Below are 14335 nucleotides of genomic sequence, written 5' to 3' on the forward strand. Positions count from 1 at the left end.
CTAGACGCGTGATAGAAATTATTTGAAATATCCAGTATATACATTATTTTGATGTAGCAATAATACGTTGCTTACATTAATCCTTGGTACATTGTTTAAGCGTAACTTAAAAAAAATAATTATTTACACGATATAAAATCGAAGTGTATATTCACTTTTATGACTACTTCACCTAGTACCACAATATCTGTGGAAACACCCTATGTTTATACGAGTGTATGAACGAGAGGGATATTGTTTCTGCCCGTGATCAAGACAGTTTTACATTATTGTTACTTCCCTCCTCCCCCTTTCTGCCCAGGAACCATGTCCTATTTTTTGCGAACTGAAACCAGTCAAACCGAAAAGTCATATGGGTTACCCTTCAAGTCCTACGTTAACCTTTTCTTGTAATTTTCTAGTGTTCCTGGACATTTTTAGACTGTTTTCAAGGTACTTTATTTTCCGAAAATGGTCTAATAAACAGGGAAACTGATATACTTGAAAATAAAAACGCTTTTAGTTAAATGTTCTCCGAAGGTGCACCGGACGGGGGAGGGGGGGGGGGGGGAGGAGGCTGCAGCATAGAGGTACGCACCCCCCAAAATCAATACATGTTATGAAAATGGTATGTATGTATGTTCCACAACTCCTCCTAAACCACTGGATCGGTATCACTCAGACTTGGTACAAATATCACTTCCTGTCTGGAAAGAACTGGTTGAGGGGGGGGGGGGAAGGGGGGGGTGAGATCAACTGTCTATGACTGTCTACCAAAGGCGTGGGGGTGAAAAAGTAGCATATCCCACCAGGCGCAAATAGACTTAATTTAGTCATCCAGTATCTGAGAATAAGAGCACTTAACCACTCGCAACAAAATTTACACGTTGTTCCAAATCTTTACGAAACATTTTTCCGCTGACAGCCCCCACTACGCTTTCACTGTCCATGCAGTGAAACTGCAGCATATTCTCCTTTACTACTACTGTATTCACAATACATTTCACAGATAGTATTAATACATACTACTGAATGTATCAGTAAAGTTATATCATTGCACGACACATATTTCAATAGATGTGGCGAAATAAACACTGAGATGCTTGAAAAAAATGCCGCATCATGCATGACGTTTTAATTTATTACATCTTTACTGCTTATTTTATTCACAAAATATTTCTTAGACAATACACAAATATACCATTGAACAAACCAGCAAAACTGTATGATTGTATGAGATATCATTCTGGAGATACGACGGCATAAATATTGCGCTGCGTGGAAATGAAACTACAGGGCAAAATTAGCAAGAGATACTGGTGAAATATGTGTATAAATACGTGATAAATATGCTCAAATATGTGAAATATATTTGACACGTGCGTACGTAGGAAAGCCACAGGTAAAAAGCTCATCCTAACCCCTGGAACGATTTCAACCAGCTGGCCGAGGTGGCCGACCGGTTCTAGGCACTACAGACTGGAACCGCGCGACCGCTTCGGTCGCAGGTTCGAATCCTGCCTCGGGCATGAATGTTTGTGATGTCCTTAGGTTAGTTAGGTTTATGTAGTTCTAAGTTCTAGGGGACTGATGACCTCAGATGTTAAGTCCCATAGTGCTCAGAGCCCTTTGAACCATTCTGATTTCAACCAAATTTGGTACACATGTTATTTGCAATCTGGAAAGAAATACTGTGGATGTAACAACCACCAGTTTCCTATTGGGGTGAGGGCAGTAATGTGGAGACAGGAGGTGGATGAGTAGATGGGCAGACAGAGAGGGAGAAGGAGGATGGGCACAGGTAGAGAAGGAGATGGACAGAAAAAGAGGGAGAGCGAAATGAGCAAAGTGGGGGTAGAGAAGGAGATAGGGAAAGAAAGGAAGAGATGGACGGACTGGGGAAGGAAGAAATAGGCAGAGAGGGTGAGGAGGAAATCAGAGAATGAGGAGAAAAATGGAAGAGAAAGGTAAGTGGAGGAGATAGCCAGAGAGAGGGGAGAGGAGAAGATGGACAGAGCAAGGAAAGAAGTGATGAACATGAGGAGGGGGAGGACCAGATGGTCAGGGGGAGGGGGAGGAGGTGATGGACAAAGACAAGGGGACGAGGAGATGGACAGATGGGGAGATCACAGTGAGAGACAGGTGGGATGAGATGGGCAGAGAGAGGGACAGGAGGAGATAGAGAGTGGAGGCGGGGGATGTAAGAGGTCAAGAGAGAGGGGTGTTGGAGATGGACAAAGAGGGGGTGAAGGAGAAGATGGACAGAGAAACGGGGAAGGAGGTGATGGGCTAATAGAAAACTGGAATATATACATATGCGGGCAATGCCGGGTACTCAGCTAGTTTAAAAATAAATGACCACTGCAGCACTAAAATTTAGTAAATGTTATATCGACATAGCTGACAACGACTCACGACCCTCCTCACACCTCTACTTCCTACTTGCATGCGCAAGGCAAAGATCCCAATTTCGAGTCCGGTTCCTACACAATTTTTTAATCTGCCTGGAAGTTTCAAATCAGTATGTATAACCTTGTTTCCAAAACTGACGAGACAGGTCATGGATAAAAAAATGTCCGATTTAGAATGTAACTGAGTAAGGGATCTTACTTCCTTACACTCTGATCGACCGCTTGCGCACTTGATATTTGGTGTTAGCGATGCAACACACGATAGGGTTTCTTGGGAGTCATGCGAGTTAGGGCTATCACTTTAGAGCCTGAACCCAACAACGGTTTGCCCTTCCCGTCTCTCTCTCTCTCTCTCTCTCTCTCTCTCTCTGTCTCTCTCCCTCCCTCCGACCTCTCTCTCTCTCTCTCTCTCTCTCTCTCTCTCTCTGTCTCACACACACTCACTCACACACGCACGCACACACGCTCTTTCCCACTTCCTCCTTTTCTCCACTCTGACAACAGCTGATTCATGTGACGTTGATATGTTTCGTCTCCCTCCACATCTCTTTAAAAAAAAAAAAAATTGATCAAATGGCTCTGAGCACTATGCGACTTAACTTCTGAGGTCATCAGTCACCTAGAACTTAGAACTAATTAAACGTAACTAACTTAAGGACATCACACACATCCATGCCCGAGGCAGGGTTCGAACCTGCGACCGTAGCGGTCGCTCGGCTCCAGACTGCAGAGCCTAGAACCGCACGGCCACTCCGGCCGGCACATCTCTCTCAACTTTCTCCTCATCAGAGCAGCGTTTACACCCAACATCCTCAGAATTTTTTATATGGGTACTGTGTTTTCCCTACAATTTTTGTGTTCAGCGGTTTCCTCCAGTGCCCTGGAGTACTGTTAGTGAGAGAGAGACGGGGTTCTCCATAAAAATTATCATGTTTTGGTCAAAAGACAATTATTGTGCGCGTCAGATTTGACTGTCTCAACGAAGGGTTATCAAAAGTATGGAACATAGAGCCAGCAAACACTCAACGATTTCGGGAGTTGCCTGGTGCTCGCAAAGTCTGCAAGTCGGTCTGGAGCCCTCCCGTAGGTAAGAGGTGATGATTAGAAGTGCGTCCTATTTCTTAAACCTGGAGTCAATGATCTGCACTGATCGATAAAGTTATTCAGCAGATACGGCAAGATTACGCCTCCAGCGTGGGTATTGTTAGGTGGAGGTGATGTTGAAGAACGAGACGGACTCGGTGGGATATTATCAGAATAAATAAACTCTATTTGTTTCTGTGAAAAATGATTTTGATATGCGTGTAACTGCTGACCTAGACTGTTTTGTGAAGGTTTCTACGGAATATGTCTGGAAGTAGTTGGAGGTGGAAGAGTGGTTTTAGCAGGCTGTGGTGCTTTTTCTGGAGACTGTTTGGATCATGAAAATTGAGTGTAGTTAGGTTGCAACAGAGCATTTAAAACTGATATTGGATAAGTGACAATTTTAACCTCGTCCATCGGGTCAAAATGAGGCTGGTGTTACTTAGTGAGGCTGTACCGAGTGTAGTAACGGCAACTGATGACTAGATGTCGAAAATTCATTGTTTTACTGCTAATAGTTAATAGAATTTCACGAAGCGGTTCTCAAACAGCATTAATATTAAAGTGATTTGTGAAGAAGAGCCTTTTTTGCAAAGTGTGATAACTGTATGCGCGTCTGAAACTGTACGTGTCATCATACAAAATGTACTTTGAAGTCTCACAGATATCTAAATCTACATCTACATCCATACTCCCCAAGCCTCCTGACGGTGTGTGGTGGAGGATACCTTGAGTACCTTTATCGGTTCTCCCTTGTATTCCAGTCTGGTATCCTCTTCGAGAGCTTCTCGCTTCGAAAAGAAATTCTCAGTATTGATGACAAAGCTTGTGTCATTACGTGCATTGCCTGTACTGGGCTTTTTGACCATTTTACCATAGATTTGATGTTGTCTATTTTGTTAAATGCCTCTGAAGCGTAACTTATTGTCCCTCGCCTCCTTTTTATTTGCTTCGACGAGACTTTTATTCCAAAAAACTAGGAGCAGGATCTCATTAGACAAGATTCTTCAGACTAATGTGACAGCTGGAGGAAATGAAGGCGGCAATTGTCAGGAACCTTGGAAAGTGATGACAGTAATACTCGGGAGCACGAGTGTCGCCTGGGGAAGCGCTCGGGACTGAGTGAGCATCAGCAGCGTCCCCCCCCCCTTTTTTGCCCAACACACACACACACACACACACACACACACACACACACACACACACACACACCCTGTGGTAACCGACCGCCCCCCCCTTTTTTTTGTAGCACTGGCCTCACTTTGCTTGAAGGCTAATTCGAACGAGCGCCGGAAGCGAAGCCGCTGGGAATCTGGCAGCCATCAAAGGGTCGTCTGCAGGCGAGAGTGGTTAGCGCCATGGCATGAGGAATTAAGTGTGCACGACAGCAGGGAAGTTACAGGACACGGAAGGCCCAGTACAAACGTTGAAACAGATGTGGCAGAAGCTTGTTCCTCATGTCACGACGTGTAGCATTATAAAGAAACGACTGCAGCAAAACAGACGTCTATCGCTAAAGTGGTTTACGTGGCAAGCAGTGCACTCGACACACTCAGCTGCTGGCTCTACAGCTCGCTCATTTTTCGCTTCGCGATGTATGGCGCGTGAGAGCTGAAGTAAATACGCTGTTTGATCGAATATGTCAATTTTCTGCCAGCTGAGGATTGGGGACAGACCTGACAGCGGAGAAAGTAAGCAAAAAACATAGAGGTATTTACGCAAATTTATTTGCCCTCCAGTTAGCACTTTTGTTCCGACAAGTTTCAGATTGTACGATCTGCTACGTAAATAAAACATATTTCAAGAATAAGCTATCTGGGACAGATTATGAATATTACCGGATTTGTTAGCCGTTGTGCCCATAGACATCTATACTCTGTTCATCTAAATTGAACACTCGTGTAAACAAACATATGCTCTGACAATCGTTATCAGATGCACTGCTCAATTATCTGGGGTCGTAAGACCACTAGAAGTAGACCTTACTTACGTGTTAGGTTATATGTTTGTTATTCTAGCCTAGCTGAAACTCTGAACTTTCGAAAGTCTTAACCTAAGTTTCTTTACTAATAACTGTGATAGAAGTTTGACCCATGTAGTTCTTGTATCAAATCTCATTGGTCAGTCGATTTCACTGTGCTTCAGTTTTACTGAACCTAGTTAAAAAATTATAAACTTTGTTAAACCTACGTAGAAAAATACGCTAAAATGGAGTTTTACTCGGGGAGGGGCGAGCAGCTTTGGCAATTCTGCCAGGGGTGCAGAATCGCCTTGGTACGGATCTGCAAGCTAATCGCCGCACAGTGAACATTGGAACGTTGTTGGACGATGACGAAGATGATTGTGGGGCACTCAACTGCGTGGTTACCAGCGCCTGTATAAATTCCCAATATTTTCACTGCCCAGTCTCGCCACTTTCCCAAGTGATGATGAAATGATGAGGACAAGACGAACACCTATTCCTAGGGCGGGAAAATCGCCGATCCAGCTGGGAATCGAACCCGGTAAGCTGTGATCCAGAGGCAGGAACGCTAGCCTAGACCACGAGCTGCGGACAAAATTGTTGGAGAGGCAGCTTCTGCACTCCGTAATGAGAACGTGGTTCCAGATGGTTTAGTTCCTTGCCGACTGTTGTCTGTCCAGCAGAAAGGTGGTTTATATTTCTCCGCAGTGTGACCTTTCTACCCACTTATACAGTCCGCGACAAGGCGGCGACGACGAAACACATAGCTAACTGTTATAAGATGACTTGAAATAGTATGTTACACATTGTACGGCAGGACAAGTACCTTTTATAGTATGCTGCAGTGCCCTTTAAAGTGAGGCAGATACATGACTCTATTTCTTAACTCTGTCGCCAAGTCTGAGCATACAACGGTGGGAACGTTCTGGCAACTGTTCAATTTATCAACGATAGAAATCCACCCATTGGTCGCAGGGCCATGCGGGGACATTCTCATCATCATAAGAACCTACGATTGCTGCGAGTCAGTTGTCTGTGGTCGACGTCGATAGGCTCCTTTTCCGATCGGCATCACTCCGGCCTTTGCGCCCTTAGACAAACTGCTGGCACCATTTCATTACGGCTTGACGCGACAGAGTATTTGCTCTACTTTCTCCCAGAATTTCATGATGAGTTTGTGTGTGATCTAGACGTTTTGCCCACAGTAGTCGTACGGTCGCGGTTACTTCAACTTTGGAGTAAGTTTCCACCTGCAGCACCATTTCAGTAGCGCACTGTGATGCACCTGTTATCCGTACCGCAACAGAAATGTGTCTACAGGAAACCCAGGAGTTGTACTCTGTCATGACAATGCAGCACTCTGTTTGCGTAATGACCGTAGCATGGGACGGCATGTGTAACTTAGTTATAGAAGCCCTCTTGTACTACGTCACATTGCATGTGTCTCACTACTCTCTATCTTCTTCGGCAGTGATTTTCCTTATACTCACGTCGAGCATTATTTCCACATCCTTCAGTGTCTTAAAAACCTGTTGCTCCTTTACAATTTCTTTTCGATTTTTTGTCTTTAAACCAGTTTGCCTACTTTCGCCACATGGGCTGTGACGACTGCAATTTTAATCAGGCTTTGGTATTTGTTCCACAAGGCTTATTTTCTCCTTTCTTGTAGTTCAATAAAAGAGGCAGGGGCAATAAGATACTGTGTTACACGCTTGTTAATGAACGCTTGGGTTTCTTAATTTTTTTTTACAGTATTATTGTTCCCCGTTGGTTTTTCTTTGTGCGTTAGACGCGCAAACCGGTAAATCTGCTTAAAAAAGTGACTGGCCGTTATCTTATTTTTTTATTATTACATGGAGCGGGCGCATCTCATTTTATGACAAAATTGTTTTATGTGTAATTCTTCCTTCCGTGATGTATAATTTGATGAAATGGAGGTAGTGAATGCGGGCGGTTCTCTTTGCTTACGGCTGGCAAATTGTCCGTCAGTTAAAAACCTGCAAGGTGCTTTATTACGTTCGAAAATAATGCACACACGTAAGTTTTGTTTTGGCTGTGAACACTTTTCTGATCCCCGATAAATATAAATAGTGACTTTTTGATGGGCACAGAAAATCAAACTGTATAGCGATGATGCTAAATCAATCTAAATGCTATGTACAATTTTTTTCACAAAAACCAATATGTATGAAGTCATCATAAGTCTTTTGCAGCTCACAAATAACAAGCCGAAGAAATTATAAGTAACTGATATCTAAAAGAACACGTTATAAACATTTCGTGGAGGTGCTACATTTAAAACGAAGCATTCTGGGCAGAAAACGCACGAAAATTTCCGGTAGCGATCCGAGCAAAACAGGGTCTAGCTTTAGTCACAACTAACTCCCTCCAAACTTGACAATCAGTTAACCGGTGAGTGTTGCCGAGCGAATAGCGCATTCTTTTTCTTTTACGTATCGGCCACGTATTGTCAACATAACTAGAAACTCTCTCGTGGACTACTTGTTCCAAAGACTGTGCGCGTGAATACATGTTCCGACCACAATCAGTTCCTGATGCTCATTATGACAAGCATAGACGTTAATTATAGACTAAAACGTTGACCAAAGAAAAAAATATGAGTGAGAGATTTTCGTGCGGAAATTACGTTCTTTCTGCAGCTGACATCTGTGTGCTCATCAAGAAGTGAATCTGTATAACCATGTGTGTATTACTATCCTGCAGGAAAACAGTAATATCATTTACTGTAATATTTAACTGCAAGTCGCCTCATGAATTTCTTGGAAAAACAGACGGTTTTTTATGAGTTAATAATATAAATATAATGCCTGACAAAAGCAAATGAAGCATCCAGAAGAGAGAAGGTAACGAAATGAAACTCCACTAGTTGAGCGGGTATGTGATGTCATTTCAGTGATTACAAAATCAAAAAGTGGACACAGATCAAGCATGAAAACACGAAGATGGTGTATTGAACTGTGGAAAAAAATCAAAATAGAAACAAGTGCAACTTCTAGCGAAGTAGAAGAGTAAGTGGTCACGGTGTTGGACTGTAAAGCGGCCGAGCCGTGTTCAAAACTTTCTCGTACTACTTAGTTTTATTTATTTTTTTCAAAACATTATGAACTGTCCTCCCAGTCACAGAATTTTTTTTTTCTCTTTCTGTATTCTTGGCAGTTGTCATACTATATACTGATTGTAGAATATGAGTCATGTGGAAAGAATACATTACCGTCGGAAGTAAATGTGATGAATAGTGACAGCAATGAGATAACAAATAGACGTTTCACAGAAATGAAAACAACAAATAAACAGTTGGGAACTATGTTACAACAAGGGAATTTAGGAGTCAAAACTTCCCAAAACTGAACGCGACTTCAAAAACGTTAAGAACATTTGTTTTGATAGAACACAGAGAAATTGTGTGATTGTGAAACTGTTGCGTTCATTTGTTACAACTTATGTGGCAAACTATTCTGTTTTCATCATTTCGAAAAAATGGCTCTGAGCACTATGAGACTTAACTTCTGAGGTCATCAGTCCCTAGAACTTAGAACTACTTAAACCTAACTAACGTAAGGACATCACACACATCAATGTACAAATGTAATGTATTGCGAATACATAGAAAGATGGAACCTTTGTTATATGATTATATGATAGCTAAACAAACACTGGTAGCAGTTACCTCGGTAAAATATCTAAGAGTATGCGTACGGAACGATTTGAAGTGGAATGATCATATAAAATTAATTGTTGGTAAGGCGGGTGCCAGGTTGAGATTCATTGGGAGAGTCCTTACAAAATGTAGTCCATCAACAAAGGAGGTGGCTTACAAAACACTCCTTTAACCTATACTTGAGCATTGCTCATCAGTGTGGGATCCGTACCAGGTCGGGTTGACAGAGGAGATAGAAAAGATCCAAAGAAGAGCGGCGCGTTTCGTCACAGGGTTATTTGGTAACCGTGATAGCGTTACGGAGATGTTTAGCAAACTTAAGTGGCAGACTCTGCAAGAGAGGCGCTCTGCATCACGATGTAGCTTGCTCTCCAAGTTTCGAGAGGGTACGTTTCCGGAAGAGGTATTGAATATATTGCTTCCCCCTACTTATACCTCCCGAGGAGATCACGAATGTAAAATTAGACAGTTTCGAGCGCGCACGGAGGCTTTCCGGCGGTCGTTCTTCCCGCGAACCATACGCGACTGGAACAGGAAAGGGAGTTAATGACAGTAGCACGTAAAGTGTCCTCCGCCACACACCGTTGGGTGGCTTGCGGAGTATAACTGTAGATGTAGATGTAGATGTAGAAATGTACCTGCCTGAAATTTCCGATACCATTCTACCTTGCGGCAGCCCTAACGCCTGCAGGGAGGCAAACACTGCCTGAGAGATAGCGTAAGAGTTGCCTAGCTCTCAGGCGCTACTCTAGCCGTTACGCTTAATTACTCCCAATGTAGAGTACGGTGGTTGCCAGGATAGAAGACAGCGGGAGCGTGTGGTGCAGAACAGAGGTAGATGTTGGCTATAGGTTTCCTCAGTAACTCACTCTCTCTCTCTCTCTCTCTCTCTCTCGAATCACATTCCCACCTTCTCATTTGGCATATGCTCTAGTTACACGCACTGTATACTTTCTAAGCAGAGGCTGGCTACAAAAATGCTTGATGTAACATTGTGTTGATAGTAACGCAGTTGTTTGTTACGAAAGGCAGCCGCGCTAAGACAGCTTGTTGGTGTCATTACAGAGACACATGCCGCGCGGGGGACGCCGCCGCGGCCATGTTGAAATGGCAGCAACAGCAGCCGGCGCACCACCAGCCGGGCCAGGGCCTGCAGCACCAGCACCAGGCCGCTCGCCACCGCCACCCCCCGCACCAGCAGCCGATGCAGCCTCCCGCAGCGCCATGCAGCGCCGCTCCTGCCGCTGCCCCTGCCAGGAAGACTGGCCCGCCCAGCGAGTCTTCGGACGCGCCGTCGGCGTCCAGCACCACCTCAGCACCCATCACCGTCCGCGTGCCTGGTGCAGATGACTGTGAGTCTCACTCTCTCTTCTGCCCTCCCATCGACAACGTGTTACAGTAAAACACCGACTATCCGAAACACGAGGCGTATTTCGAAACTAAGGCCCGATAGATCTCTAGAAGATCGTAGCGTTCCAAAGGATTGGAAAAGGGCACAGGTCATCCCCGTTATCAGAAGGGATGTCGTACAGATGTGCAGAACTATAGACCTATATCTCTAACGTCGATCAGTTGTGGAATTTTGGAACACGTATTATGTTCGAGTATAATGACTTTTCTGGAGACTAGAAATCTACTCTGGAGGAATCAGCATGGGTTTCGAAAAAGACGGTCGTGTGAAACCCAGCACTCGCTATTCGTCCACGATACTCAGAGGGCCATAGACACGGTTTCCCAGGTAGACGCCGTGTTTCTTGACTTCTGAAAGGCGTTCGATACAGTTCCCCACAGTCGTTTAATGAACAAAGTAAGAGCATATGGACTATCAGACCAACTGTGTGATTGGGTTGAAGAGTTGCTAGATAACAGAACGCAGCATGTCATTCTCAATGGAGAGAAGTCTTCCGAAGTAAGAGTGATTTCAGGTGTGCCGCAGGGGAGTGTCGTAGGACCGTTGCTATTCACAATATACATAAATGACCTTGTGGATGACATTGGAAGTTCACTGAGGCTTTTTGCGGATGATGCTGTGGTATATCGAGAGGTTGTAACAATGGAAAATTGTACTGAAATACAGGAGGATCTGCAGCGAATTGACGCATGGTGCAGGGAAAGGCAATTGAATCTCAATGTAGAAAAGTGTAATGTGCTGCGAATACATAGAAAGATAGATCCCTTATCATTTAGCTACAAAATAGCAGGTCAGTAACTGGAAGCAGTTAATTCCATAAATTATCTGGGAGTACGCATTAGGAGTGATTTAAAATGGAATGATCATATAAAGTTGATCGTTGGTAAAGCAGATGCCAGACTGAGATTCATTGGAAGAATCCTAAGGAAATGCAATCCGAAAACAAAGGAAGTAGGTTACAGTACGTTTGTTCGCCCACTGCTTGAATACTGCTCAGCAGTGTGGGAACGGTACCAGATAGGGTTGATAGAAGAGATAGAGAAGATCCAACGGAGCGCAGCGCGCTTCGTTACAGGATCATTTAGTACTCGCGAAAGCGTTACGGAGATGATAGATAAACTCCAGTGGAAGACTCTGCAGGAGAGACGCTCAGTAGCTCGGTACGGGCTTTGTTGAAGTTTCGAGAACATACTTTCACTGAGAAGTCAAGCAGTATATTGCTCCCTCCTACGTATATCTCGCGAAGAGACTATGAGGATAAAATCAGAGAGATTAGAGCCCACACAGAAGCATACGACAGTCCTTCTTTCCACGAACAATACGAGAATGGAATAGAAGGGAGAACCGATAGAGGTACTCTAGGTACCCTCCGCCACACACCGTCAGGTGGCTTGCGGAGTATTGATGTAGATGTAGAAATGGAAACCACAGTGAAAATCAAAAGTGTTTTATTTGAAATATGAGGGTTGCCCAGAAAGTAAGTTCCGATCGGTCGCGGAATGGAAATCACTGGGAAAATCCGGTAAAGCTTTCCACAGATGTGTTGGGCTGTGTCTCTAGTATGCCCGTCGATCGTTTCGCGTCGCTCTTTTCAGTTTTGAGTGAACAGTGAGCACGTAAAGATGCGTAGGGATTAGCGTCTCCCGCCAAGTATGAGGGCCTGCTTAGAGATTTCGCCTGCGTCATGCAGCCCACATAACACAACTGTCGAGCAGTACATTCTTCATGCCAATTCTCAGGCGCACACTGCAGGGGCAATGAAGACGCTCCTGCAGCGTTTCCGATGAGGAGTGTTTGATCACCCACAAGACAGTCCATAATTGGCTCCCCCTGAGTCTCATCTCTGCTCACAAGAACCGTTGGCTATGAAGACAAAATTTTTTGACAGACAACGAGCTGCAGACCAGTGCAGATAACTGGCCGAAAGCACAGACGGCTAATTTCTAAGACGAGGATATTGGAAAGCAGATATGACACTACGACAAAACTCGAAGTTGGAGCGGCGACTGTGTAGAGAAGTAGGTGAAATGTACCTAACTGTTGCAGATAAAACGTTTCTGGTTTTCGTTGTGGTTTCCATTTCGCGACCGATCGGAACTTACTTTCTGGACAACCCTCGTAGTTAGCCACACCTTCCAGCAACGTCTCCACATAGTCGCCTCTCTGTCTGAGACATTTGTCCTGGCATTGCACCAACTTTCCAATACCCTCGTTATGGAAGGCAGCCGCCTGCACTTTTCGTCCATTCTCTACCCTGATCTGCAGTTCGTTGACTGTACCAAAGCGTTAACATCATAGCCAGCGGTTCATGTCAGTAGAGATGGAAATCAGAGGGAGCAAAGTCTGGGCTGTATGGACGGGGATCAAGCACTTCCCATCGAAAACGCTACAGGGACATCCTCATTGCCCCTGCAGAGTGCGGCCGAGAATAGTCATGAAGAAGGAAATGCATGACGGTTACGTTGTGTGGGCTGCATCAGATCAAGCTAAATCTCTCACGCGCACTCATACTTGGCGGGAGACAGTTTTCTAGGTATCTTTACGTGCTCACTGTACGCTCAGAACTGAAAAGGCAGACGTGACCCCATCAACGGGCACACTAGAGACACTGCCCAACATACCCAAGCAAAGCTATATCGGATTTCCACTGTGGTTCCCATTTCGCGACCGATCGGGCCTTACTTTCGGAATGCGCCTCGTTATTAGTAACGGAGATTTGCCTGCGGATAAACGGATAACTGATCATTTTCGAAAACATGTTGTACTAGTGTTCATAGCAATATGAATATTTTACGAATAACGCTAAGAACTGACCACATACTCTGATAAAATATTAATATTAGGAAGAGTCAGACAAAATTCTTGACAAGATCATAAGTTAGGTGACGGGTTTAGAGATGAGGCTGTCATCTTCAGTTAAAATACGAGGGTTGTCCAGAAAGTAAGTTCTGATCAGTCGTGAAATGGAAACCATGGTGAAAACCAGAAGCGTTTTGAAACTTCCTGGCAGATTAAAACTGTGTGCCCGACCGAGACTCGATCTGGGGACCTTCGCCTTTCGCGGGCAAGTGCTCTACCATCTGAGCAACCGAAGCACGACTCACGCCCGGTACTCACAGCTTTACTTCTGCCAGTACCTCGTCTCCTACCTTCCAAACTTTACAGAAGCTCTCCTGCGAACCTTGCAGAACTAGCACTCCTGAAAGAAAGGATATTGCGGAGACATGGCTTAGCCACAGCCTGGGGGATGTTTCCAGAATGAGATTTTCACTCTGCAGCGGAGTGTGCGCTGATATGAAACTTCCTGGCAGATTAAAACTGTGTGCCCGACCGAGACTCGAACTCGGGACCTTTGCCTCTCGCGGGCAAGTGCTCTACCATCTGAGCTACCGAAGCACGACTCACGCCCGGTACTCACAGCTTTACTTCTCATTCTGGAAACATCCCCCAGGCTGTGGCTAAGCCATGTCTCCGCAATATCCTTTCTTTCAGGAGTGCTAGTTCTGCAAGGTTCGCAGGAGAGCTTCTGTAAAGTTTGGAAGGTAGGAGACGAGGCACTGGCAGCAGTAAAGCTGTGAGTACCGGGCGTGAGTCGTGCTTCGGTGGCTCAGATGGTAGAGCACTTGCCCGCGAAAGGCAAAGGTCCCGAGTTCGAGTCTCGGTCGGGCACACAGTTTTAATCTGCCAGGAAGTTTCATATCAGCGCACACTCCGCTGCAGAGTGAAAATCTCATTCTGGGGGAAGAAGCGTTTTATTTGCAACAGTTAGGTACACCTTCCACCTACTTTTCTAGATAGTCGCCGCTCCA

At 44.8% G+C, this 14335-nt stretch overlaps 1 protein-coding gene across 2 annotated transcripts in view; it reads left to right on the forward strand.

Moving 5' to 3' along the window:
• LOC126095038 (ras association domain-containing protein 10-like) overlaps positions 1 to 14335 on the forward strand; it is a 1121197-nt gene that overhangs the window by 1074631 nt on the left and 32231 nt on the right. For both annotated transcript variants that reach the window (XM_049909708.1, XM_049909709.1), the window contains one exon: positions 10181 to 10467. In XM_049909708.1, the coding sequence (XP_049765665.1) occupies positions 10215 to 10467 (253 nt within the window). In that variant the 5' untranslated portion in view covers positions 10181 to 10214. The remainder of the gene's footprint in view (positions 1 to 10180; positions 10468 to 14335) is intronic.

The sequence above is a fragment of the Schistocerca cancellata genome, chromosome 8 (genome assembly GCF_023864275.1).
Source record: "Schistocerca cancellata isolate TAMUIC-IGC-003103 chromosome 8, iqSchCanc2.1, whole genome shotgun sequence".
Taxonomy (NCBI): Eukaryota; Metazoa; Arthropoda; class Insecta; order Orthoptera; family Acrididae; genus Schistocerca; species Schistocerca cancellata.